Genomic DNA, 22,809 nt, shown 5'->3' on the forward strand with positions numbered 1-22,809 from the left:
TTAAATGAGCGTCATTTCCCCTCATGCAAATGTTTTTTACAAACCCCTTGCACTTTATAGTCCCTAAAAGGATAAGTCTCACAAGAGCCTTGAAGATGACCATTGTCATTTTAGTGACTAATAGCTACTTTCTGTCTTCAGCCCTGACCTGTCAGCTGCTTCTGCCTCGAGTTGTCGTACCTCTTCCTCTTTGAGGTGACCGAGTGGGACCAGTGCCCCACATTCGCCCACACCATTTCTGAGAGTGAACAGTTCTCGAGGGATCTATTCACACGTACATTGCTGCTCACGAAGCTTCCGCTACACGCTGGTTAAGGTCAGCGTGCGTGTGGACAGCATAACACGTAAGGAATTAGAAACATTCAAAGCTTTGCTCAACATATTTTCTCTTGAGATGTTTGGTCTGATAGACACTTGAGTGGATTAGAAGTGGATGAAACTTGCAGGTGGTTGGAGATCGTGGACTTTTTTTTTCAGCAGAACCAGGACACAGGAGGTAGCAATTATGTGTGCCATGGCTGAGAGAAAAATAGGTGTGAACACATGGTTTATTAAAAGTCACACTGTCGTTTCTAGTTTCCATGATGAAAACATGTTAATATACTGCTTTGAAGCTAAACTCTGAGTTTTTCCATGTTTCAGATTAAATAGGATTGCGAATCAGGTGGCCATTCAGCGGAAGAAGCAGTTTGTTGAGAGAGCCCACAGCTACTGGCTACTCAAAAGGTTGTCCAGAAATGGCGCTCCCCTGCTGAGGCGACTCCAGTCCAGCCTGCAGTCCCACAGAAACACGCAACAGGTACGTGGCCCTTCGCACACCTCTTGGTGTCTCTCTTGCCCCCTGACACACTGAGCAGACACAGCAACTCTGAGGAGGGAGTGCCTGCTTCAGGCTGGATGTGTTGCCGAGCTCAGGCCCCAGGCTTCTTGTCCACATGCCCCAGTCTTGTCCAGTCTTAGAAGCGAACGAGGAACCATGTGTGCCCTGAGCTCTTAAGTGTGAGTTGTGCGGGTAACTCTCATCCATCTGTGTCGCCTGGTGTTCCTGCAGTGAGATCTACTTCCTTCCCCTCTCAGCATAGTCTGGGGACGCCTGGGGAAGCCATTACCATGCTCACCGCCTGGGTGGGGACCCCGGGGAGGGGGCAGCAGGAGGTGAGGCTGGGCCCTGTGTGCACAGCTCTGTTTGCGGGGCGGAAGTTTGGATTCTGGAAACGTGCATGGGGTGATCTATTTTCAGGATCTTGCCCTGAAGGCTGGGTTAGTGTTGACCGCAGTGAGCAGGGAAGGGGATGGGAGCCGAGATGAGGGAGAGGGGGCAGGGATTGTGCTGTTTAAAAGAATAAAACCCTGCAAGCTCTTACATTTTAGTAGTTAATTTGGGTTTATAGAACCATCTGATATTGTAAAGCAGTTCTGAAAGAATAGATTTAGAAAGTAGGAAATTGGCTCTGTAAGATGTCCCTAAAGTAAATTGAAAGGAAAAATAGTTCTGCACATTGCCCAAAATTCTTGACTGGCGTTGTCTGCTCACTTCATGCCGTGAGGAGTGGCCAGTCTTGTAGGAAGACCTGTGTCTGTGGTTGGCCTTTGGGCTTAGCCACCTCCTTGGGCTGAGAGGCCAGAGGACTCAGTGAAGAATGGAGCCTCGTCAGGATCCCCTCGTGCCCTTTCTCTGTGGTCCTGAGTGCACAGTGGGGCCGTTCTTCTGAGGACTTTTTATCGGATCCCTGTGCGGCTGCCAGCACCACCATCCTCTTACGGGCTCTGCTGCTCTCTCCCTTTCGATCCTGAGTCTCTAGGCAGCTGAGCAAGTCTGAAGGGACACTGTCAGACGTGGCAGGACCTTGTGCTCCCTGGGTGGCTGGGGACAGGGCTCTCTGGATCCAGCAGGTTCCTGGTTTGTGGGATTCTCTGCTGTGGAGTGTTCTGGACCTTCCACGGCCTACCACTTACATCGCTCCCTCCACTGTATTCTGGGGTTGGGGCATGACTCCCTGGGAGGCTGTTTGGTTTGTAAAGTCGGTCCCTTACTGAGCGAGAATCCCTGTCCCTCATGTTGCTACGCTCCACAGTGCCTGACACAGAACCGAGGCCTAGATGAATGTTTTTGATTGTTAAGTGAATCAACACCTTTTTCAGCCCATTATGTATTGAGATGTCACTTTCTGTCTCTCCGCCATCCTTTCTTCTCAGTCCCGGCGTGACTCCCGGGCTGAGCATGTCCCTCTGCACTTGGTGCCCGTGCCTGGACGTTGATGTCATTCTTAGGGAACCCCTCATCTTAACTTTTCCTACTTCTACTATGGTGACAAACAGGTAATTTTAAAGTATTTACATATTTCAATGCTCCTTTTTAAAAAAAATTGGATTTTAACGTCTTTTTTATAGTTTTTGGAGACCACAGAGAAACCAAGACTCTGGGCCTCACGGGTGGGCCATGCCCCTTGACCCTTCTCATCTTTGGGTAAGGAGGCGTCTCCAGGATTAAGGGTGTGCTTCTTGGACCCACTGCCCCTCTGAGGGTGATGATTGGGCTGTTCTTCCCCCTGGTGGTCCAGGGCTGGTGCCCACGGTGCCATCTGAGTCACAGCCCAGGAAATGTGCAAGGACGCGGTCTCAGACAGTGGTGTGGGACAGAACTCAAGGCCTTTGTAAGGACCTGGAGTCGCCTTCCTTGTCTTAGGCCAGCAAGGATTGCTGGAGCTAGGGGGTGCCAGGTTGGGTATTCCAGCTCACTGAAGGGGGCTCCTTTAATTTGAGGTCTCGGCTGCACTGGATGCGTACGTAGATGAGGCCAGGGTGTCCCAGCGTCCCTGAGTGCTTCTGGCCTGCCAGATGGTCAGGCACCCAGTTCCTGCCTGCCTGCTCCGTCAGGCCACTGACTGCTTTGGACACATCCGTTGTGTCTCGTCGTTTGTGCTGCTGACTCTGGGGGCCTGCACGTCCTGCCCTCACTCACTCGGGTCTGGATCTCTGGAGTCTGTCCCACACCCATGTGTTGCTCCTGGGATCTTCGTTATGACGTCTGCTTAGCTGATGTGTTGCATACTTGTCCCTCCTCCTCTCTGGGAATGGGGTTTGGGGTCCCCTGTCAGGGCTGCGCCAGGACTGGCGCCCATAGGACTGGTGGGCTGGCAGGAGTGACTGGCCCGGTGCTGGCATGTTGTTGGGGGGTGCTGACCACAGGGTGTGGGGATGTCTAGGATGCTGCATGGCGGGAGGACTGGGGTGCTTGGTGTGCTTGCCTGGGGCCTGTGTTGGGAGCTCTTTCGGGAGGTTGGGGCCAGAGCCTGCAAGGCCTCCAGTGTGAGAGGAGGGGCGCCGGGCCTTTGCAGGTGGACGGGGTATTGTAGGGAGATTGTGACACTGAGGTAGGATGGAGGCCTTAGTCTTCACTCCAGTGATGGCAGAGAAGGAAGGAAGCAGAGAATGCAGACTCGGGATTCTCATCTCGGGGCTGGAGGGGATTCTCTTTTCATATAGCCCCCGGTGAGCCACACTGTATATGGTGGCTCGTTGCCGCACACAGTCCCGTTAGAAACGGGCAGAGGACATGGCAGGGGCTCAGCTCAGGCTCAGCTCTGCCTGTGTGGTCTGTGGGTGGGACTGGGCCCAGACCAGGACTGAGACTCCGTGTGGGGAAGCCGGGATGAGGAGAAGGTTGGGAGGGAGGGAGGTGGGGGCACGTGTGCACTGAGAGGCCTGCTGCTGAGGCCTGCCTTGAGAACACCAGGCCTCCAGAACACGCGGCTCTGTCAGAGGAGGCCTTGACACATGGGTTTGAAATCACTCGTTTTAGATTTCACGTTCTGCTACATAAAAAATAAATTCACCCACCAGAAAACGAGAAATGAAAGCGTCAGCTTTCTTGGCAGAAGGAATTGGGAGGAACCGCGTAGATTTGAGTCCATACATCTTGGATTGGTTGGTATTGAGAGCCTTGAAGTGCAGCGCGGCTTGACGGGGTGTTCCGGCAGGAGAGAATCACTGACATGGTTGTAGATAGCTCACTTGTGCGGCTTGTGTAGTCACCCAGCCACAGACGTGGGTTGGCCCCCGGCACCCGCCATGCTTGGGGGCATTAGGTCCTGCTTCATGGGAAGGACAGGACGTGGACCGGTGGAAGGGCTGCATGCAAACTGCTTTCTCCCCTCCATCCTGTGAGGGTTGGCTTTTTCAGAGGGGTCCACAACGTAATGTTTCACACACAACATTTAAGACTTGGTGTGATTTTAATGTTTTTTGAAACTTTAAAAATATTTGATGTGAGAGTGTAATTGGACTCATTTGTCCATGTTTCTGGGTGCCCTCCCTGAGCCAGGCCCTGAAGGGGGTCAGGCACAGCCCTTCCCTCCCCTGGCTGACCTTCCTTCTGGTGGGGGCCAGAGACAGACAGATGGGACGGCTGGTCTGAGGGCGAGGTCCCCTGTGCCCTAGGAGGCGAGGCCCCTCAGGCTGGGCCTTGCCCCGTCCTTGCTGCTATGCACTGCGCTGCTATAGGATGCTGCCTCTTCTGTGGTGGTCTCTTTGGAGTCCACAGAGGCCTGGTCTGGCTGCAAGTGCGGGGTCCCCTCAAGCCCTTGGCTGGGTGAGAAGTACAGGCACCTTCCTGGGAGGCCTTCATGGTGACCCTGGCCAGATCCCATCCTCCACCATCCTGCAGAGCCTGGAGGGGGTCAGGGTTTGCAGGCATGTGCCACAGGTGGTGGTGGGGGGGCTCCTCTTCATCCTGTCCTGCTGTTGAGTGAGCACGTGTGCCAGCTCGCCACGAGGTTTCCCTCTGACGGAAGGGCGTCTCCATGTCCTCTCTCTCTGGTGACTTTAGGAAACACGGTCATTGTGCTGTGCTAGGTGCAGGGGCCTCGCCGTTCACCCTCCTGCTGCTGGCATCAGGTTCAGCAGCAGAAGCTGGGCCCCTTTGTGTGTGTCCCACCTTAGGGGCTGGGACTGCTGCCCCTTGGGATCCTACACCCTTGGGAGTGTCCTGGGACTCAGGTGGATGTGCTGAGGCCCTTACTCCGTGGAGCTGGCCTGCCCCTCACAGCTGGACAGCCCTGTCCCCCTAGCACGGGGAGTTTTGATTTGACCAAGCTGGTCCTCACCGTTGGGAGTGGTTCTGGCCGTCTCTCCCACCCCAGCACTTGTGTCTCCTTCCAGGCAGTGGGTGTTCTCTTCTCATTCTTCAGGTAGAAGTTGGCTCAATTTCAAACATGGTCTTCTAAAATTCTCTTTCTGATAGCTTTTTGGTACTAGAAATAACTTCACGTCTATCCCACTTTATGGAGTCTTCCGGGATTGGTTTTTACCTAGGAAATAAAGGCCACTCAAGAGCAGGGTCAGACAGTTGAGGCCCTTTTGAGCAAAGGAGGCCGTGCATGTCTTGGTCAGGTCCCATCAGCAGGCCCCTTTCTTGTGGGGTGGGTTGTGTGCAGGGAGAGTGGCCCTTGGCCCCGGGCAGGTCGTCTTCCGACCCGGGCAGTGAGCACACTGGTCAGCAGGGCGGATAGCCTGGGGGTTAGGGTTAGGATTGCTGGTCCTTACCTGGCTAAACACCCTTTGGTTGATGTTTTCAGAGTGTCTATTTCAAACTGATGGACAAGATGACTTCCAGATGCTCTTGGGAAATTTGGTTTACAAATCCACCTTTTTATGTATTTATATCTTGTTTATATAGCTGATGTTACTGTTAACTCCTATTTAATACCTGAGAATTTTGAATAACATGAAAATAAGCCTGGCAATTTGCGTCTGGTGGACATTGAGGCCACCTCCTGGTGGAGCCAGAGAAGGGCTGGTTGAGCTTGGAGGCTCAGGTCCAGCCCTCTCCGTTCCCTGTGCCACTGGCCGGCCTCATTGGCTGGAACGCCTCTTCTGGTCTCATCCCCTCCTGTGCCTCGTCTTTGTCTGCGTTTTGGTGGCTGTAGTGTGAAGATTCCTCGCAGTTCTTGACAGTGAGTTGTTGCCCTCAGACCCTATATCCTTTAGAAAGCAGTGTGGGCGGGGCCGGCCCGGTGGCGCAGGCGGTTAAGTGCGCGCGCTCAGCTTCCGCGGCTCGCAGGTGTGGATCCCGGGCGTGCACCGACGCACCGCTTGTTAAGCCATGCTGTGGCGCTTGTTAAGCCATGCTGTGGCAGCGTCCCATATAAAGTAGAGGAAGATGGGCACAGATGCCAATATTACTCAAGAAAAAAAAAAGGGGGAGGAGTGGCATCGGATGTTAGCTCAGGGCTAGTCCTCTTCACACACACAAAAAAGAAAGCAGTGTGGGCTGTGGACAGCCCTGTGCGCTGTGGCCTCAGGTTTGAATACCAACAGAGTCTTCTCTGTGGGCAGAGAGCTCTGGCCACTGGTGTTCAGACTGGGAGTAAGGCCGTGGTGAGGTTGGGGCACTGGGGGCTGGAGACACCCCTTGTCCTGTGGGTGTGGTTTCAGTCTGCATGGGACGGGGTGGAAACATGCGGGGCACAATGGTCCAGAGAGAGAAGAGGATCTCACAAGTGTGTCGTATGTTCTGGAAACTGAGGATGAGCGACCTACCCGTGGCTTAGGTGTGTGTGTCCGTGGGAGTAGTAAAGGAAAGCGGTCTGAGGTAGGGACCCTCCCTTGGTCCAGGGAGATGTGCACATAAAATTGGAACAGGAGCGGGGCGTCCTGGGCTGCTGGGATCAGGAGTACCCCAGATGCCAGTCAGAAGTCGTGATGGGGACAGATTTGAGCATCTCAGCGGTGCCTTCCTCCACCATCTTCACTGGCTCCGCCCGGTGTCTGCCCAGGTGGAGCTATGATCAGGCAGAGGGTGGGCCTCCAGTGATAAGCGGACACGAGCAGGCAGGGTTAGCTCTGGGCTTGTGGGTGCTGTGTCTTGGCAGCAGGCAGGTAGAAGGTGACCCAGAGCAGAGGACGGGCAGCAGCTATAAGAGTGCATGGTGCCCGCCTTGGACGTGTGTGAGGACCTGGGCCTGGGCCACCCTTGGGGGATGGGAAAGAAAGTGTGAGGAAGCGCTGGAGGGCAGTGAGCTGCTGTGAGGGAAGGGAGCCCCGAGAGTGGGGTGAGGTTGGACAAGATGCGGAGCGTCGCGGCCGGCGGGTCCTCAGGGCAGAGCAGCCGGGTGTGAGACGCGTTGTCGGGAACATGGTTACCTTGGTTGTAATTTCCTGGGGTTTGAATGCTGGCCCCATGCTGGGAAGGTCCCTCTGGCCGTCCTGTTGGGGACTTCTGTGGTGGCTGCCATGGGAGCATGTGTCTGCCAAGTTGCTTGTGTCCTGTTGTGGCCGCGGCAGCTCTTCTATGCTCCTTGGTCCAAGGTGCATTGGGAGGGGGCCTCCCTCCTCAGGCCCAGTCTTTCCCACCACCTTCCGTTTCTTTGCTTTTTCTGTACGACATTTTTGGTTTTGAAAATGCTAGAAAGGAAACAGGCTGGTCATGGGCTGCATTGAGGTCAGTGGCACGTGTGTCCTACTGAGGCAGGAAGAGGCGCTGCAGTGGTGACCATGGAGCGCTGATTTCAGAGGCGCCAGATGCTGGTGCACAGGGACGCGGACCCACTCGTGCTGGGTCTCCACAGTGACCCCAGTAGTGGGCAGTGGACGGAACTCAGGGAAACGGCCTGTCCAGGGCACAGACCCTCCTGTAGTTGGCTCGGCCTCGGCGTTTTGTGTATTTTGGTTTCTTCTTGGATTGCTTCCTCCATTCCCAGTTTCCAGGAGGTGGGAGGCCCCGGCCCATGATGGCTGCCCTGGTCACTGAGGCTCCTCCTGACCTGGGGTCAAGGCATGTGCCCACATTGCGGGTCCTTCACCTCTTCGAGTCCTGTGAAGGCCCCTTGCCTCCTCGTGCTCATGGAGACCCTGTGGCTCCCTCCAGGGCGGAGTCCGTGCACTTCTGCCCCCACCCTCCTCAGCCCTGCTGGTCAGCGCCCAGGCTGGCTCGCAGCTCCGCGTGCTGTCACGGGACTGTGCTCAGGGCTGGGCTCCCGCCACTGGCTCTCACCGTGAGGGCGTCTGAAGCCAAGTCTGGATTGATTTTCTCAGAGAGAAAATGACGAAGAGATTCAAGCCGCCAAAGAGAAGCTGAAGTACTGGCAGCGGCTGCGGCATGACCTGGAGCGGGCGCGCCTGCTGATCGAGCTCCTGCGCAAGCGCGAGAAGCTCAAGCGCGAGCAGGTGAGGTTCTGCGCGGAGCTGTGGCCCTTTGAGCATCCCCAGGGTGGTTCGGAGACCCCAGCTGGGTGTCGCAGGCCGTAGGCTGAAGACTCCTGAGAGCCGGCCCCTGGGGTTGGCCATGCCACCTCCGGCCCTCCACCAAGTCATCCTCCCTTGGGGCACAGGCCAGGTGACTGCCTGCCCTGGATTGCCGGTGGCTTTATGGAGGGGGTGGCACGGGGGCAGGGTGGTGTCCAGTGCTGTGTCCTGGGATGACATTGGGCTGGGGGAAGTGGGAGCCCGCTGGTACAATGTGTGATGTGCCTTGACATAGGCTGCAGGCAGTTTTCTGGGCAGCGGGCAAGATGAAACGTGCACAGCGTTTAAAGTAGGAGCCTTTATTGGCTGTGGGATGAGTGATGATGCCTAGCACTCGAGACAGGAAGGGCGATTTTTCAGAGAGAGAGGGTCCCATTGGGAGTGTTGAGACTGAGTGCAGTTGTCCTGCAGGTGAAAGTGGAGCAGATGGCCCTGGAGCTGCGGCTGACCCCGCTCACGGTGCTGCTGCGCTCCGTGCTGGACCAGCTGCAGGAGAAGGACCCGGCTCGCATATTCGCCCAGCCGGTGAGCCTGAAGGAGGTGGGTGTTCACGTGCTCCTGACGGTTTGCTCTGCTACTTCATGAGTAAACATTAACTAGATAAGAGTGTACGGTTACTTGTATTCCTAATTTCTCAATTTTATTTAACGTGTTTCTTTTTTTTATCATAAAAGTGATAGATTTCATTGTAAAATATTGGAAACGAGATGGGTGAAAGTTGCTCTGTAGAGCCTCGTGGCAGTTGGCAGGTGTCTGCCCAGACCAGTGCACCAGATCCTGGGTTTTTAATTAAAGGAATTTGAGTCAGGCGGGTGGGTTCCTGGAAGGATGTGAGGTTTAAGTTTGGTGTGTCTCTGTGCTGCCACTTGTTACTGTGAGAATCATTTGTGCCGTGTGTGTGCTGTGCATGTGTGTGTGTGCACGCGTGGCTCTCATATATAATGGGTGTATTGATTATATAGAAGGAATAAGAGTGCTTTTTTGTTTGTAAATGATTATTTTTCCTCTCTGAAATTAGGTACCAGATTATTTGGATCACATTAAACATCCCATGGACTTTGCCACAATGAGGAAACGGCTAGAAGCTCAAGGGTATACAAACCTCACTGAGTTTGAGGAGGATTTTAATCTCATTGTAGATAACTGCATGAAGTACAATGCCAAGGACACGGTGTTTTATAGAGCCGCGGTGAGGCTGCGTGATCAGGGCGGTGTTGTTCTGAGGCAGGCCAGGCGCCAGGCGGACAGCATCGGCTTCGAGGAGGCCTCGGGGATGCACCTGCCTGAGCGGCCTGCTGCGGCCCCTCGGCGGCCTTTCTCCTGGGATGACGGTAAGCACCGGGCCCTGCATCCAGGCACAGACAGGAGAACGCTCCTTCCTGCAGACTGTGCTGGCATGGTGCAGTAGAAATAGAGTGCAAACCACATATGTAACTTGAAATTTTCTAGTAGCCTCATGAAAAAAGGGGAAAGAAATAGGTGAAATTTATTTTAATGACATATCTTTAACCCAGTACATCTGAAGTATTGTGATTTCAACCTGTAATCAACGTAGAAACTACTGAGGATATTTTTCATTGAGTTTTAATTCTTTTTTCCACCTGGTGTGTGTTTTACACTCACAGCACATCTCTTTTCAGAACAGCCCCATTTCAGGGGCCCGCTTCGGAGACACGTGGCCGGCGGCCCTGTCTGGGACTGCCCAGGTTTACCTGATGCAGACCAGGCAGCAGTTTAGTTGGGGACTTGTCCCCGGGGGGCCCTTGATGGACTTCCAAGGGTGTCTTGTGGCTAGAGGGAGACTGTTAGCTGAGTTTCAAAGTGAACAAGACAAGCACAGGAGCTTGCGTGGGCTTTCCCTCTGAGCCCTTTGCTCCTGGTGTGCACACGCTGCAGAAAGGCCTCCAGACTGGGCTGTGCCTCCCCCTGAGTGTGGGCATGTGCTCCTCAGACACGCCAGGGCTCTGCCCACTTGTTCTGATCCTTGGAAACCGGGAGTTCCCCTCACTGCGTCTTGCTCCAGCCACCATACTCCGGCCACCACCGACCTCCCTGGAACGGGCAGGGGTTTGGGGCTGCTCCGTGTTGGGCCTTTCAGAAAATGGCCTACAAGATGCCTTGGTGTTGCCTAAGTAAACTTGAGCACCCGCTTTTTCACTAAGGCTAAAATTAAGGATGAGAAGTCCTGGTGTTTCCTGCCTCAGTATCTGGGCAGGGACATAGGTGAGCTAGTGGCCCATGGGCAGTGGGTGCTCCTCTCTCTCTCTCTCTCCATTAAGTACATATGGGCACCGAGGGCCTTCACGCTGTGCTGAGGCCTGTGTGGTGCACACGCAGGGCTGGTCCTCAGCTTAAAGGATCAACAAGATATTCTGAGCTGTTATTTCTTCGGGGCTTCAAATGACATGATTTTTGTTTTTGTGAAGGTTTTTGAGGTTGTATCATCTATGAAGATTTTTTGGAATGATGATTTATGGATACAAGCCAGGCTATTGTGTTTTAGGCAATCTTATTTATTTCCCTATACTAATGTTCTGTTTACTTCATAGAAAGACAGGTTTTTTTTTTTTTTTTTTTTTGCTGAGGAAGATTTGCCCTGAGTTAACTTCTGTGCCAGTCTTCCTCTATATAAGTGGGTTGCCGCCACAGCATGGCTGATGAGTGGTGTGGGTCCTTGCCCGGGATCTGAACCCACGAACCCAGGCCGCCGAAGTGGAGCGTGCTGAAGTTAACCACTACGCCACGGGCCTGGCCCCCCAAGACAATTGCTCTTAGTAAAAGGCTGTTTCTGGAAGATGGGTCTGCATTCACTTCTGCCCAGGCTTTAGCTTCTGTCTTCTTTCTCTCGTACGCTCTCACTTTTATTTTCAGGTAGCTCTGAAGAGTAGTTTCTTTTCTTAGCCACTTCTCACTAATTTAAGATCATTTGTGCTTTATAAATTTTGGTGTTTTGCAGAAATTGAAATTGCTAGGGATTTTTGTAGTAAGTATGCCTGAAATTCAGAATTATCTGTGAGTTTTGCAGCCCAGTTTTAATGAAGCCACACAACAACCTGGGTCTGCAGACTTCTGCTCAGACATCAGTTGTGCTGTACAAACAGCCCCACATTGGTACAAGTCAGCACAGGTGCTCTGTGCCTGTGGTTAGCGGGGCGCACACCTCCCTTTTGGGTCTTTCTCTTGTGCCCTCACCTGGCACAGGTGGCTTGTCTTCACTGGAAGGCGTAGTTTGGTTGTGCACCAGGAGAGGTTGTAGGCATCACTGGGACGCTGTCCCTGCTTCAGTGCACTGTGCCTCCGTGCGCCTCACCAACCGTGAACATAGAAACTTTCCTCCAGGAGCATCCCGACACCCACAGGGTGAAACACAGTCTCCCCATGGTAGCGACCTGTCGTGGGTTCGGAGCACGAGTAGAGGGGCCTTTGGGGCTCTCCAGTGGGTGGGGCCTGTGCTTCTGCATCACGGGGCTGTGCTGGGGCCTCAGCCAAGGGTGATTTTAAGAGGCAGTTGGGACCAGTAAGATTTTCTTGTCTTAGAAGGCAGCACCAGCATTTGATGGCTAATGGAAGTGTGTCCTTTGACTTCAGTGGACAGGTTGCTGAACCCAGCCAACAGGGCCCACATGGTCTTGGAGGAGCAGCTGAGAGAGCTGCTGGACAAACTGGACCTCACATGCTCCATGAAGTCCAGCGGGTCGCGGAGCAAGCGGGCCAAGTTACTAAAAAAAGAAATCGCTCTCCTTCGAAACAAGCTCAGCCAGCAGCACAGCCAGCCCCCACCCGTGGAATCAGGTATTGGAAGCTTTGAAGAGGAAGGTGCTCGGCTGGGGCAGGAGACTGGGGAGGAAGGTAAGCACACCTCTCACTGTCAGTCTTAACTAAGTCCCAGGAGTCTCCACTGACTTTGTGTTTTGAAATTCACAAAGCCTCACCCAGTGGGTGTTTTATTTCCTTACAGCTCCTGCCATCTGTGTGTATTTTGGCACTTAAATGGTTACAAAGTTTAAGGCACAGAATAAGAATTTTTTTCTCAGCTTGGTCCTGAAAAACTATTTAAAAAGAATGGTTTAGGTCTTACACAACCATCCAGAGTGGTTGAAGAGTAAAGGTGGCTTGTATGATAGGAGTAATGATTATTTTGTTGTGCTGTGTAAGTGGAGGGAGAGCCATCTAATTATGCACTAGATTATCAAATGCAGCGTTGTGAAAGGGCTGTTTTAAAGTACTCTCACTTAACGTGCTCCTCTCTGGTGTTTTGAAGGGTGGGAAGGTAACACACACCACCAGTCGGTGGGGAGCGGGCAGCTGAACCAGAGCTGCCCTGCAGGCCGCCCAGACATGGCCCCCTTCTCAGCAGCATTCTTGCACTTCACTTGCATGGTGTTGAAAGATGAGAGCTTACCTTAGTCATGGTTGGAATATATTTGGGAAAAGAGCTAGACATCAGGGATGTTTTTATGATTAGGAAACACATAGAGAAGAAACCCGTCTACCCAGTAAGAAAACTATGAAAACCCACAGTGCAAACGTGACCTTCGGTAGAGCGGGTACTGGTGGGGGCCTTGTGTTCCGTGAAGGGGACTTCAGGTGAAAGCTCTCTACTCCATTGTGTGAGCATGTGGGACATGGTGGAAAACCCTTTCCTCTTTTTTGCCTCTCCTTTTCTGTTTTAGAGTTAGTGCATTTTAGTTACATAAAACAGAAAGAGGACTAAGACTCCTTCCCACCACAGGTGTGTTTTTCTCGGCATGTCCAAATAAGAACAGCAAAAACATTAAAACAAGACACACACAAAATTGTACAATTTGCTTTTTTAAAAAAAATTTGGTCTGCTGTGGACATCTTTATTGGTGGGTGCGGCCCTGCCGTGTACCTGTAAGGACCACGCAGTGTCTCCTGTGAGGGGCACCATCATCCGGCCAGTCCCACGAGCAAGCCTGCTAGTGGTTGGCTAGTCCCTCTGAGGTGAGGCAGTGCCCCTGTGTGCCCCTCTAGCGTGTTGCATGAGGCAGCTGGCAGAACCAGAGCAGAGCCCTTGAGTCTCCTTCCTCCGAGAAGACAGCCTCCTGAGTGTACAGCTGAGCCCTGTTCACGCAGTCTTGCCTCACTTCATACCGGGTTTGTTTCAGCTCTCTGGTTCCTCTAGTTAGGTTACCGTACTGTAAGATGCAGACTCTACACCTTCTCTTTTGGGGGATGTAAATGATAGTCAGTCCATAGAACAGAGAAGCTTCACCCTTCAATGTGGAAGCCTCTGCTGTGAACACATGGCTTTCCACTGCCTTTGAGGCCCTTGTGGGTTTTGTTCTGAGGGGCACTTGCTCACAGGGACCTTTGACAGCCAGATCTATCTGGGATCCTGGGCTGCCAGCCTTTTGTACCCTGGTGGGTCCTTGGGAATAGGGCAGGGCCTAGTGTGGGGTGCATGCCTTCCTCCTGGCCAGCCCCCCTCCCGCTCCCTGGCTCTCACTCTGGCTGAGGTGATCTGATTCTCTTCTTTTGGGAAAACCACGCTTTGTGTATTACTTGCGCTGAAAAGAGTGAGTTGAGGAAAAACCTTGTCAACAAGTCAGTTGACCAGCATCAGGAGAGCTCTTGTGAGCGCCTTCACCTCCCTGGCATTCCTGGTCTTCTCTCTGCAGAGTGCTGTGTGGCCTTGTTTCTTCTTCCCGAGGGCTTCCTCCTGGCATCGGGAGCCTCACCTGCCAGGCCGGTTAGGCCCCCTCATGCTGGGCAGGAGCAAGCCCATTCCCCTGGAATGCCACCTTTGCTGCTCTGTGGCCCTGGGTCATTTTGAAGGAAGCACACACAGAGTGAGCTCTGAGAGAAAAGATGGCTGGAGTTGTCTGTGGAGTGTTAGGCCTGTTGTTAAAAATGACTAAATACGTGGAAAGGGCATTTTCCTTTTAGCTGATGGGAAAGGTGGTTGGAGGGGTGGGGAAGGGAGGGAGGGAGTGCCCACCATAAGAATTTATTTATATTTAATTATATTTAATTACATAAATATTGGTGAAGACAACCAGAAACAGACATTTGTGAGTTAGGATAGAAATGTGAACTCATAATACTTATCATGGGATAAAAACCAAGAATCTTCTGAAAAACAAGGACCCATGACTACAATATTATCATACACAAAAGTAGTAATTCTTTAATATGAAACACTTAATTGTAGTTTAACATTTGTGTGGTTTCCATTTGAAGGGAAGTGATGGTTGGGTGTCAGGCCTGCTGAGGCCCTCTGATCTGAGGGAGATCCTCTGACTGGGCCACTGGAGTCGAGGAGGCCTGCAGGCGGTGGTGGCTGTGGCGTCAGCAGCAGGCCCTGTTTCCTTCCACGCACTCCCTGCAGTTTGGGGCCACTGGTGCAGCAGCTCTGCTGTTGCCTTACCTCCTCGGCGGTTTGGGTTTCAGTTTGGGGCCGTTCTCCTGGGTTGACTGCGGAGCTGGGGAGGCTCAGTTACGGCTGGAAGTGGAAGTGCGCCTCGCCCACTTCAGCTGGTGAGCCTTGAGGGGCGTGATTAGCAGCTCTTAGGGGGCTTCATCTTCACTTTTACAGCAAGTTTGGTGTTAGTTGACTAACACCACACTAGTTGGTTGGATGCAGAATAAAGAAGACAGGGTGGCTTTGGAGGAGAGCAGTGCACGGCAGGCTGGCAGGGTTCAGGCCGCCATCACAGGGTCGCTGGATGGGGCTTTCGTCTCCAGTTGTTGGGGTTTTAGGTTGTGTGGTGAGCTCTGCCTTCACTGTGTCAAGACTGTGCCTTTCTCCTTTTCTGAAGGCTCCAGGGGGTCTGCTTCAGCTCAGGGCAGCCGAGATTCTGTTCAGCCTGCGGGATTGCGGTTTGGTGGGTCCTGCTTTATACACACGTCATGCTGGAGCATGCCAGGACCCTGCTGTGTTTATAAAAGGATGTTTCACTTGGTGTGAAGTATACATGTGTGTCGTGTTCTCCTTTTAGGATTGCGAGGGAAGGAAACACGAGGCAGGGGTGATGGTAAAGATGGTGTACAGTCATGGGTCAGAAATGGCCGATTCATTCATTGTGATTGTCCCGAGCTTTCTGTGGCTTTGATACAGGAGCACTGGATTGTTGTAGCTGGCACCCAGGTGTGTAAAATATTGTAGACCTGTTCCTCCAGAGTTAGCTGCATCTTTTAGTTTCTTAGAGTAGCTAGTTTAGATCAGGCATCCTGAGTGTGAAACCACTTTATGGTTACCCATTTGCTATTTAGTATTGTAATAAGCCCCATTGAGTGGAATTTCAGATGCTGATTTCTGTATTTACAGACTCTGAGACTCTACGTTCAAGTCGCAGAGTTTCTTGTAGAAGCTAATCGAGCATTTCTCACACACAGTTAAGTAACATATAACTGTTAGCAGCCAGTGACTTTCTAACAGAATTTTCATACTTGTATATTAACTTACAGTAGGATTTCCACTCAGGGTCCTGATCGGGCACGCCTGCTCTGTCGGCGGGCCGATGGGCACGATGGTGCAGCCGTGGGGTTCACCAGGCACAGGTGCTGTTTTTTCTCATCTCGTGGTTGAGGAAACTGAGACCCAAAGGGGATCAGTGGCCTGCGTGGGTCCCACAGCTGGTGGTGCAGGTGGTTTGTACCTGGTCACCTGAGCAGCCTCTGCTTTTGACCACTGCCTTTTCTCTGTCCACTCCCTTAACGCCATGGAAATGCTTCCTGTGAGATGCCCTGGCAGACCACAGAGCAGGGACAGTGGGCGCTTGGAGTGACTGCAGAGCAGGGATGGTGGGTGAGCAAATGTGGCTGTGGCTGTGCCACAGGGGCCACTTTTGGATAGGAGGAGGGTTGAGAGGCCCATCTGAGGAGGTTGTGACCTTCGCGTCTGGTGTGGGGCTCACATGAGGGCAGGAGAAGCCCCTGTGTGGGCGGGCTGTGCGAGGGGGAGAAGGTGTGGACCGCGGTGGACCAGGGCCTTGTGTGTGCGGCCAGGACGTGGGCACCTTAGCTGGCTCCTGCCCAGGCAGGAGGGGGCGGGCTCTAGGTGTTGAGCCAGAACAGGAGTCTGCGTGCCTTTTAGCCAGCACCCCGAGTGGGACAACCCAGGGAGGCAGGAGGAAGCCACAGGGGACAGGTAGGAGAGTCTGTCTCAGGCTGTAGTTGCTGCCGCCCAGTGCAGCCGAGGCCACTGGGCCAGGACTGAGGCAGACCACTGGCTGTGGCCCCGCAGAGGCAGCAGGGATTTTGGCAGGCACTTACGGTCTGATAGTCAGGACAAGAGCCCTATGTGGAGGCCTGAGGGAGAGGCCAGAGGGAGGAAAAGGAGGCAGGAAGTAAGCTGAGGTACTGGCTTGAGAAGGGAGAGGGGAAGGGGCCCTGCAGCCCGTGCTTCCCAGAGGCCGGCCAGCAGCGGAAGACTGCAGGACAGGTGCTAAAGCTTCTTCATCTGCACGTGTGCCCTTGGGGGCAGAATAGGAGTTTACAGTTATTAACACAAAGCTTTTCAACAATAATTCTTCATGCTCCCCAATTTCCATCTGGTCAGTATTCCTGTGTGTTTTGTAAATAGTATTTTCTTAAACCTGTTAGTGACTAAACAGTGGGTGGGAAGACTTTTGTCACCAGCCAACATGTCAGTCACTATGGTTCGTGATCCAGTGTTTCCACTTTCTGGATGTCACAATATCCCATGCCAGGTCAGTGTGCACCTGTGGCGTCAGTTTTATGCACCAGATAAGTTTGTGTCTTCTATCTAAAACTGACTTTTTCTAGGGCTTTTTGTTGAGGAAACACCTTCCCCTGGGTATGTGAGTCTCACCTGTAACATGCTCTAACAGGCTTTGAGTGGCATTTGAAGGCAAAGGCACCTTTCAGGCAAGCCTCCACCAGAGCCCGCCAAGGCCTGACCAAGGCTGTTTCCGAGAGCAGATCAGAGCCCCCCGCAGGTCAGGTGCTGCCTGCTTCCGGCGGTCTGAGCTTTGCTTGATTCTTCTCATGTTAGTTGGGGAGAATTCTGAAAACATTTGCTCTGAGGCATCAGTGAACCCTAGTTGTGTAGCTTTTCATCTTCAAGATGACTTTGGAGTTAATGTTTTAACCTTACTTATTTCAAATGGTTTTTGGGAAATTTGCAGATTTAATAAAATGAAAACTACACTAGTGATAATATATACATCTTAAGCTCCTTTAAATTGTTATTCTTGGTTTTATATCACACGTCCTGTAGCCAAAATCAGTCTTGTGCGGAAGGAATCCACAGTGGCTTATCGCAGTGGGTATAACCTTGCTCGCTCAGCCTGCTTCGTCCCTGGAGGGTCTCCTCTCCGGGCACTGGTGTCAAACGGATAAGCCTCGCAGGGCCGAGGGCTAAAGGTCTGCTCCATGCGTTTTTCAGACTTCTTGTTCTATTAGAAAATTTTGAAAGTCTTTTTTAAAGAGGTTAAAATAGTCTTCTTCCAAAGACTGTATTTTTATTTTTAAAGTCAGATTAAAAAAAAAAAAAAGAACCTACAGTATAGCATTTCAGAATGTGGTGTAGAAGTTAGTGTGTTCTGAGAACTGGGTGGGAAGTTTTCCTACTTTCCTGGAGAGGTGTTCACAGCCACTCCCCACTCCCTGTTTTTGACATCAACTTAGGAAGCCCTGGTCAGAAATCAGATTTAAGCGTTTCCTTTTGTCTGCTAACCTCGTGGCCGGGGTCAGGACTGTGTGGGAATGCCCGGTTAGACCCCTTAGTTACGTGAAATATCTTTTCTTCTTCAAGGTAAGTGAATTGTTGATTGCAGAAATTGTCATGAACTCGAATGATGTGTTTAATGTTGGCGTATGTGAAGTGACCTTCCACAGTTGTTTTCAGAGAGTAACTTTATACACCTGGGCACCTGGACCTGGGTGCCAGGTACCCCAGTGTTTGGGGTTAGGGAAACGCACACAGCCACACCCCCGGGGCCGGGCCGCAGTGGCCCTCACTGCTTTCAGACAGTTGTGTGTGATGCTTTGTTTCCTTAATTGAATTAGTATTTTGGTGGACTTCACATTTATAGTAAGTTTTATAATAGATTTTATAATTATCAGTTTTCAAAAATCACTTTATTTATAATTTTTTCAGGAGATAAATCTCCCCCTAAACTTGAACCATCAGATGCATTACCTCTTCCTTCAAACTCGGAGACTAATTCAGAACCACCAACCCTCAAACCAGTAGAACTCAACCCAGAGCAGAGTAAACTATTCAAAAGAGTCACATTTGATAATGAATCACATAGCACTTGCACTCAGAGCGCACTGGTAATCGGACACCCTCCAGAGCCCACCCTCGCCAGTAGTGGCGATGCGCCGGCGGCGGCGGCCTCCGCGGTGGCGGAGCCATCAAGCGATGTAAACAGACGCACTTCTGTTCTCTTCTGCAAATCGAAAAGTGTAAGCCCCCCAAAGTCTGCCAAGAACACTGAAACCCAGCCAACTTCTCCTCAGCTAGGGACCAAAACCTTTTTGTCTGTAGTCCTTCCGAGGTTGGAGACTCTTCTGCAGCCAAGAAAAAGGTCGCGGAGCACCTGCGGCGACTCCGAGGTGGAGGAGGGGTCCCCGGGAAAGCGCCTGGATACAGGTAAATGCCACAGAGTGCCCTCGCCGCGCGTCCTTTCTCCTCCAGGGACTCCGGGCAGCGTTGTCGGGAGGTGCCACCGGCTGTTGTTTGTGCAGTTCACTGTCCAGAGCTCTCTTAATTTCAGAAAAGAAGACAGACCGTGCAGCTTTTCTTCAAAAAGCCCTAAAGCATAGGTCTGAGGTGGTGCCACTGGGGGTGGCTGTGGGCTGGGGTTGGCCTGGTGCGTGTGGCCGAGCTCGTCCCTTGCCTCTGTTTTTTTATACCAAGTGCGGCTTCAGAGTGTGGTTGGTACTTGGTCATTTTGCACACAGTATGCGTCCAGGTAAACTGGTGGCGTGTGAGAGGCTGTGCCTAGTTTGAGGAACTCCCTCGAAGGGACACACATGAGGGTGACTGTGTGGGGCCGGGGGGTGTCTGGGGGCCGGGTCTAGTCTCTGCCGTGCCGCAGGCCTCCCTTTCTGAAGACAGCACGTGCCCTGGGCCCTCTGACAGGATTCTGTCCTAGGGCTGAAGGCAGCACTGGGCCCAGTTGATTAAAGATCATTTTGACGTTTTCTCACTGTTTGTGCAGCTTTGTTAGTACACATATGACGAATTCTTATGACCCGCTAAAACAGTGCTTGAAAGTGTCTCTCATTTACTACTAAGCTTTTATAACTTAAATTTGTTTAATTAATTTACCAAGAAGTTCCCATGCACGTGTTACATCGGTAGCATTTTCATGGAATTTCCACTGTGCTGAGTTTGAAGGAAGCCGCCTTTGCTCTTTCACAGCCTCTGTTTCTAACCCTTCAGGTTAAAGCCAAGGAATTTCTGAGTCGGTTGAACTAGCAGGACGGTTTGTCATCCGTGTGTTGTTCAGTGATGGCCGTGCCTCTGGGAGGTGGTGGGGTTACGTCTCTGACGCCTCCTCTTGGAGGTGTGTGTCAACGTGTTTGTCCTCTGGCTTCTTGTTGTGGCTCAAGGCCTGGTTTGTGTTGGTTACTGGTCCATCTGCTGTGTCTAGACAGAGAGAAGTGCATTTCTTCTTCCAGCTGCGTGTTAGGGCGCCTTCTTGTGCATTTCAGCCATGAGGACGTGGGGCTGGGTGGCCGTGGCTTTATTTCCCGAGGTGGCAGCGAGTGAATCCCCGTCCTGGAGCCCCGCCAGGGCGGGGTTGAGTTGGGGGCTGGTGGGCGAGGAACCCCGCTGAAGGCTGTCTGCCTTCCTTGTCCATCCTTTGAGTCTGAAGCGTCTGTGGAGGAGACGGAGCTGTTGGAGGTCTCTACGCTGAGGTGCATTTCTTGCACGTCGACAAATAGTTCGTTCTTTTTGTTGCCAAAATAATTTCCCATGAATTTCATTTTAAGGTGTGGGAAGCTTTTGCACATATAATTAATTTTATAGAAATTCTCTACTTAGGTGCTTTTATTTTGATGGATTGATAATGAGGTTGGAGTTTTTTAATAATTTGTTAAAGGCTTTTTTGTTTCGTATTCTAAAGTAATAGGAAGCCACTTGAATGTTTCATAGGATATAGATAAAAATATAGATGGAGTTTATTCCACTGCTTGGGAATTCCCCTTAACTACACCGTTGCCTTTCTCAGCCAAATTTAGTGGAAGACTCTTTCCACTTGTTTTTTAAGTGTCCCAGCGATTAGCAGTAGGAGGTAAGTCGGAGTGTGCTGTGCTCTGGGCTCTAGGGCCTGTCTGCTTGGTGACAGCTCAGGACGCCAGGCCCTGGCCAGCGCTCTCCCCCGTCTGGGGTGCCCAGCCGACACCAGAGTCTCCGACCACCCTGTCCGCAGCATGAGTGCAGGACACCGTTGGTCAAGGGCCCCACCGTGAAGCTGGTGTCTGAGAAGTAGTCCGTGAGGCCCCACGGTGGCCTTCACCTGACCAGTCAGGTCCTGCTGGAGCCATGGCCACCTGTAGGCCTCTGACCGTTCGTGAGATTCCCCCAGCCTGGCGGTCATGACTTTCAGGGGCCTCTTGGCCTCCCTCACCAAACGTCCCTTGTAGAAAATAATGTCCCCCCTCCTACTTTTCTGCTTCTGAGTGAAGGATTTTGCAGGTTTTTGGTGGTGACGGTGAGTCTTACCGTGGAGGAGTTTTACCACGGACCTTCAGTGAGTGGGCACCTGGAGGAGCGCCTGCACCTTTGGTCCTGACTGAAATGGAGGTTTCTGCTTTCTTATTCCAGAATGGCAGTAGATTCAGTGGACACATGCTGAGTCCTAACGCTGTCCTGTGCGCCTGGAGCCTTAGTAGCGCTAGGGTCCGCTCAGCACTCAGGCAGAGGGCCGGCGCTGCCTGGTGTGGCCTTCCCGGCACCGCTTCCTGGCCTCACCTTCGCCCAAGCCTCCTGGTGCTGTGTGCACACCCTGGATTTCTTGGTCCCAGCTGCAGTCTTTGCAGTCTGAGGACTTGAAGTATTCTGAACTTTGTGGTTTTTCCAGAGATTCATCCGTGTGCTCTGCCTTGTAGGGCATTCTCTGGTGTTCCACAGCGTGCTGCAGAATTTCCAAGTTAGAGTAAAAACAGATTTGTTCATTCTGAGACACCGGCCCTGCTATGGGTCCTCCCTGCTCTCGCAGTGCTGGAAGCGCCTTTGGGCGAGTTGTGTGGCACTTCCTGACCTTGTGGAGGGTTAGAGCACCTGACCCTGCGCTTCCTGGGGTCACGTCTCGCAGAGCCTGCACTGTCTCCTAGCTTCCTTCTTCCATGACCACTGACTTGTTTCCAGTGCTGAACAGTCAGACCAGAACTTCTGTGCTACTTGTCTCTTCTCTTGAGACTCCTGCTGCATGATTCCCGTTTTGCACTGGCGGGGTGTGTGTGGGTGTGAGAGAGAAAGGGAGAGAGTCTTTTGTGTCCTTAGGCTATTCAGGGAGGAGGCTGGTCTCTTGGTGCCTTTCAGTCAGACTAAATGGCTTTTTCGCTGTTTTCCAGGTTCTCATTTTAACTACTAACATGCTGGGTAGCTCACTCTTTGGATCCTAATTATTTTCTCTTACTCAACTTGGACTGGAGTTCTGCTAAGCGGTCATTTTGGAGCGCAGAGAGATCACTGCATCCTTGCATTTCACGTAATTCTTGTGGATAACGTTGGAAGCATCCGTTCAGCCATCCTCCAAACAAACACAAACACCAACACTTGGAGGAGACCTACCCCACCCCACCCACCCCTTCTGTAAGTCAGAGCCAGAGGCCCGCGGGAGGACCGCGCAGGGGCACGAGGACCGCCAGCACCCTCCTCGAGCGGGCAGGATGCTTTCTCGGCCCCTCCTGTGGATAGGTGTGACCGATGCAGAGGGAAGCCTTAGAGTCGAGTGCTTGGAGAGCCTGCTGCATCCACAGATGACTTACGTGGACAGAGATTCTGATCCCGCCCTCAGCCGGCACAGAACCGGGCCTGAGATGACCAGGGGATCTGGGTTGGGGCGCCCGGGCTCGGGAAGGAACTCCGCATGCTCCACACGCCACAGCTGGAAGATCTCTCCCTTGGTTGTTAGCTTCTTTGTTTCCCGGTTTCTCCCTGATCTCCCTTCTCTTTCCTTTACTGCCTCCTGGTCCTCCCGTGGATTATTGAGCAGCAGCAGCCTGGTCTGTCTGGTCACCACGCGCAACGCCTGCCGCAGCGAGCAGAAGTCCTGCCCGTGGGACTGGAGGTGTCCCATGCCAGGCATCCCGTGTGAGCCTTCCCCGCCACTGCTGCGTCTTCTTGGAGACAGTCTAGGCAAAAGCAGGGTGGCTGGGTTCTTCATATTTGCTGTGTTTTTATTGAAAGGTTGAAAAACGCACGTGAAAGGCAATTCTATTGCCAATAGTAAAAATAAAAACATGTATGTAACAAACTGATGGGCATGCCCCACTGCTCCGAGAGGCCGAGTACAGTCACGGTGCCTGTGGCCTCTGACGCTGGTCCCATGTCTGTCCCGTGTCATTGTGTTCAGCAGGAGCCGAGTGGCAGCCTGGGTGGTGGTGGAAGCGCTTGCG

The 22,809-nt window shown here is 52.4% G+C and overlaps 1 protein-coding gene across 10 annotated transcripts in view; it reads left to right on the forward strand.

The window, feature by feature from the left end:
- The window catches only part of BRD1 (bromodomain containing 1), a 52,149-nt gene that overhangs the window by 20,311 nt on the left and 9,029 nt on the right, over positions 1-22,809 (forward strand). For 5 of the 10 annotated variants that reach the window (XM_087448724.1, XM_087448719.1, XM_087448720.1 and 2 more), the window contains 6 exons: positions 643-799; positions 8,035-8,166; positions 8,656-8,784; positions 9,263-9,575; positions 11,833-12,093; positions 18,332-18,829. In XM_087448724.1, coding sequence (XP_087304850.1) covers positions 643-799; positions 8,035-8,166; positions 8,656-8,784; positions 9,263-9,575; positions 11,833-12,093; positions 18,332-18,829 — 1,490 coding nt within the window. Of the gene's footprint in view, positions 1-642; positions 800-8,034; positions 8,167-8,655; positions 8,785-9,262; positions 9,576-11,832; positions 12,094-18,331; positions 18,830-21,762; positions 22,505-22,809 lie in introns of all 10 variants that reach the window. The other 5 variants (XR_015556323.1, XM_087448721.1, XM_087448725.1 and 2 more) reach the window with 5 other exon arrangements.

The sequence above is a fragment of the Ceratotherium simum genome, chromosome 25, assembly GCF_057802395.1.
Source record: "Ceratotherium simum simum isolate JZ-2026a chromosome 25, ASM5780239v1, whole genome shotgun sequence".
NCBI lineage: Eukaryota > Metazoa > Chordata > Mammalia > Perissodactyla > Rhinocerotidae > Ceratotherium > Ceratotherium simum.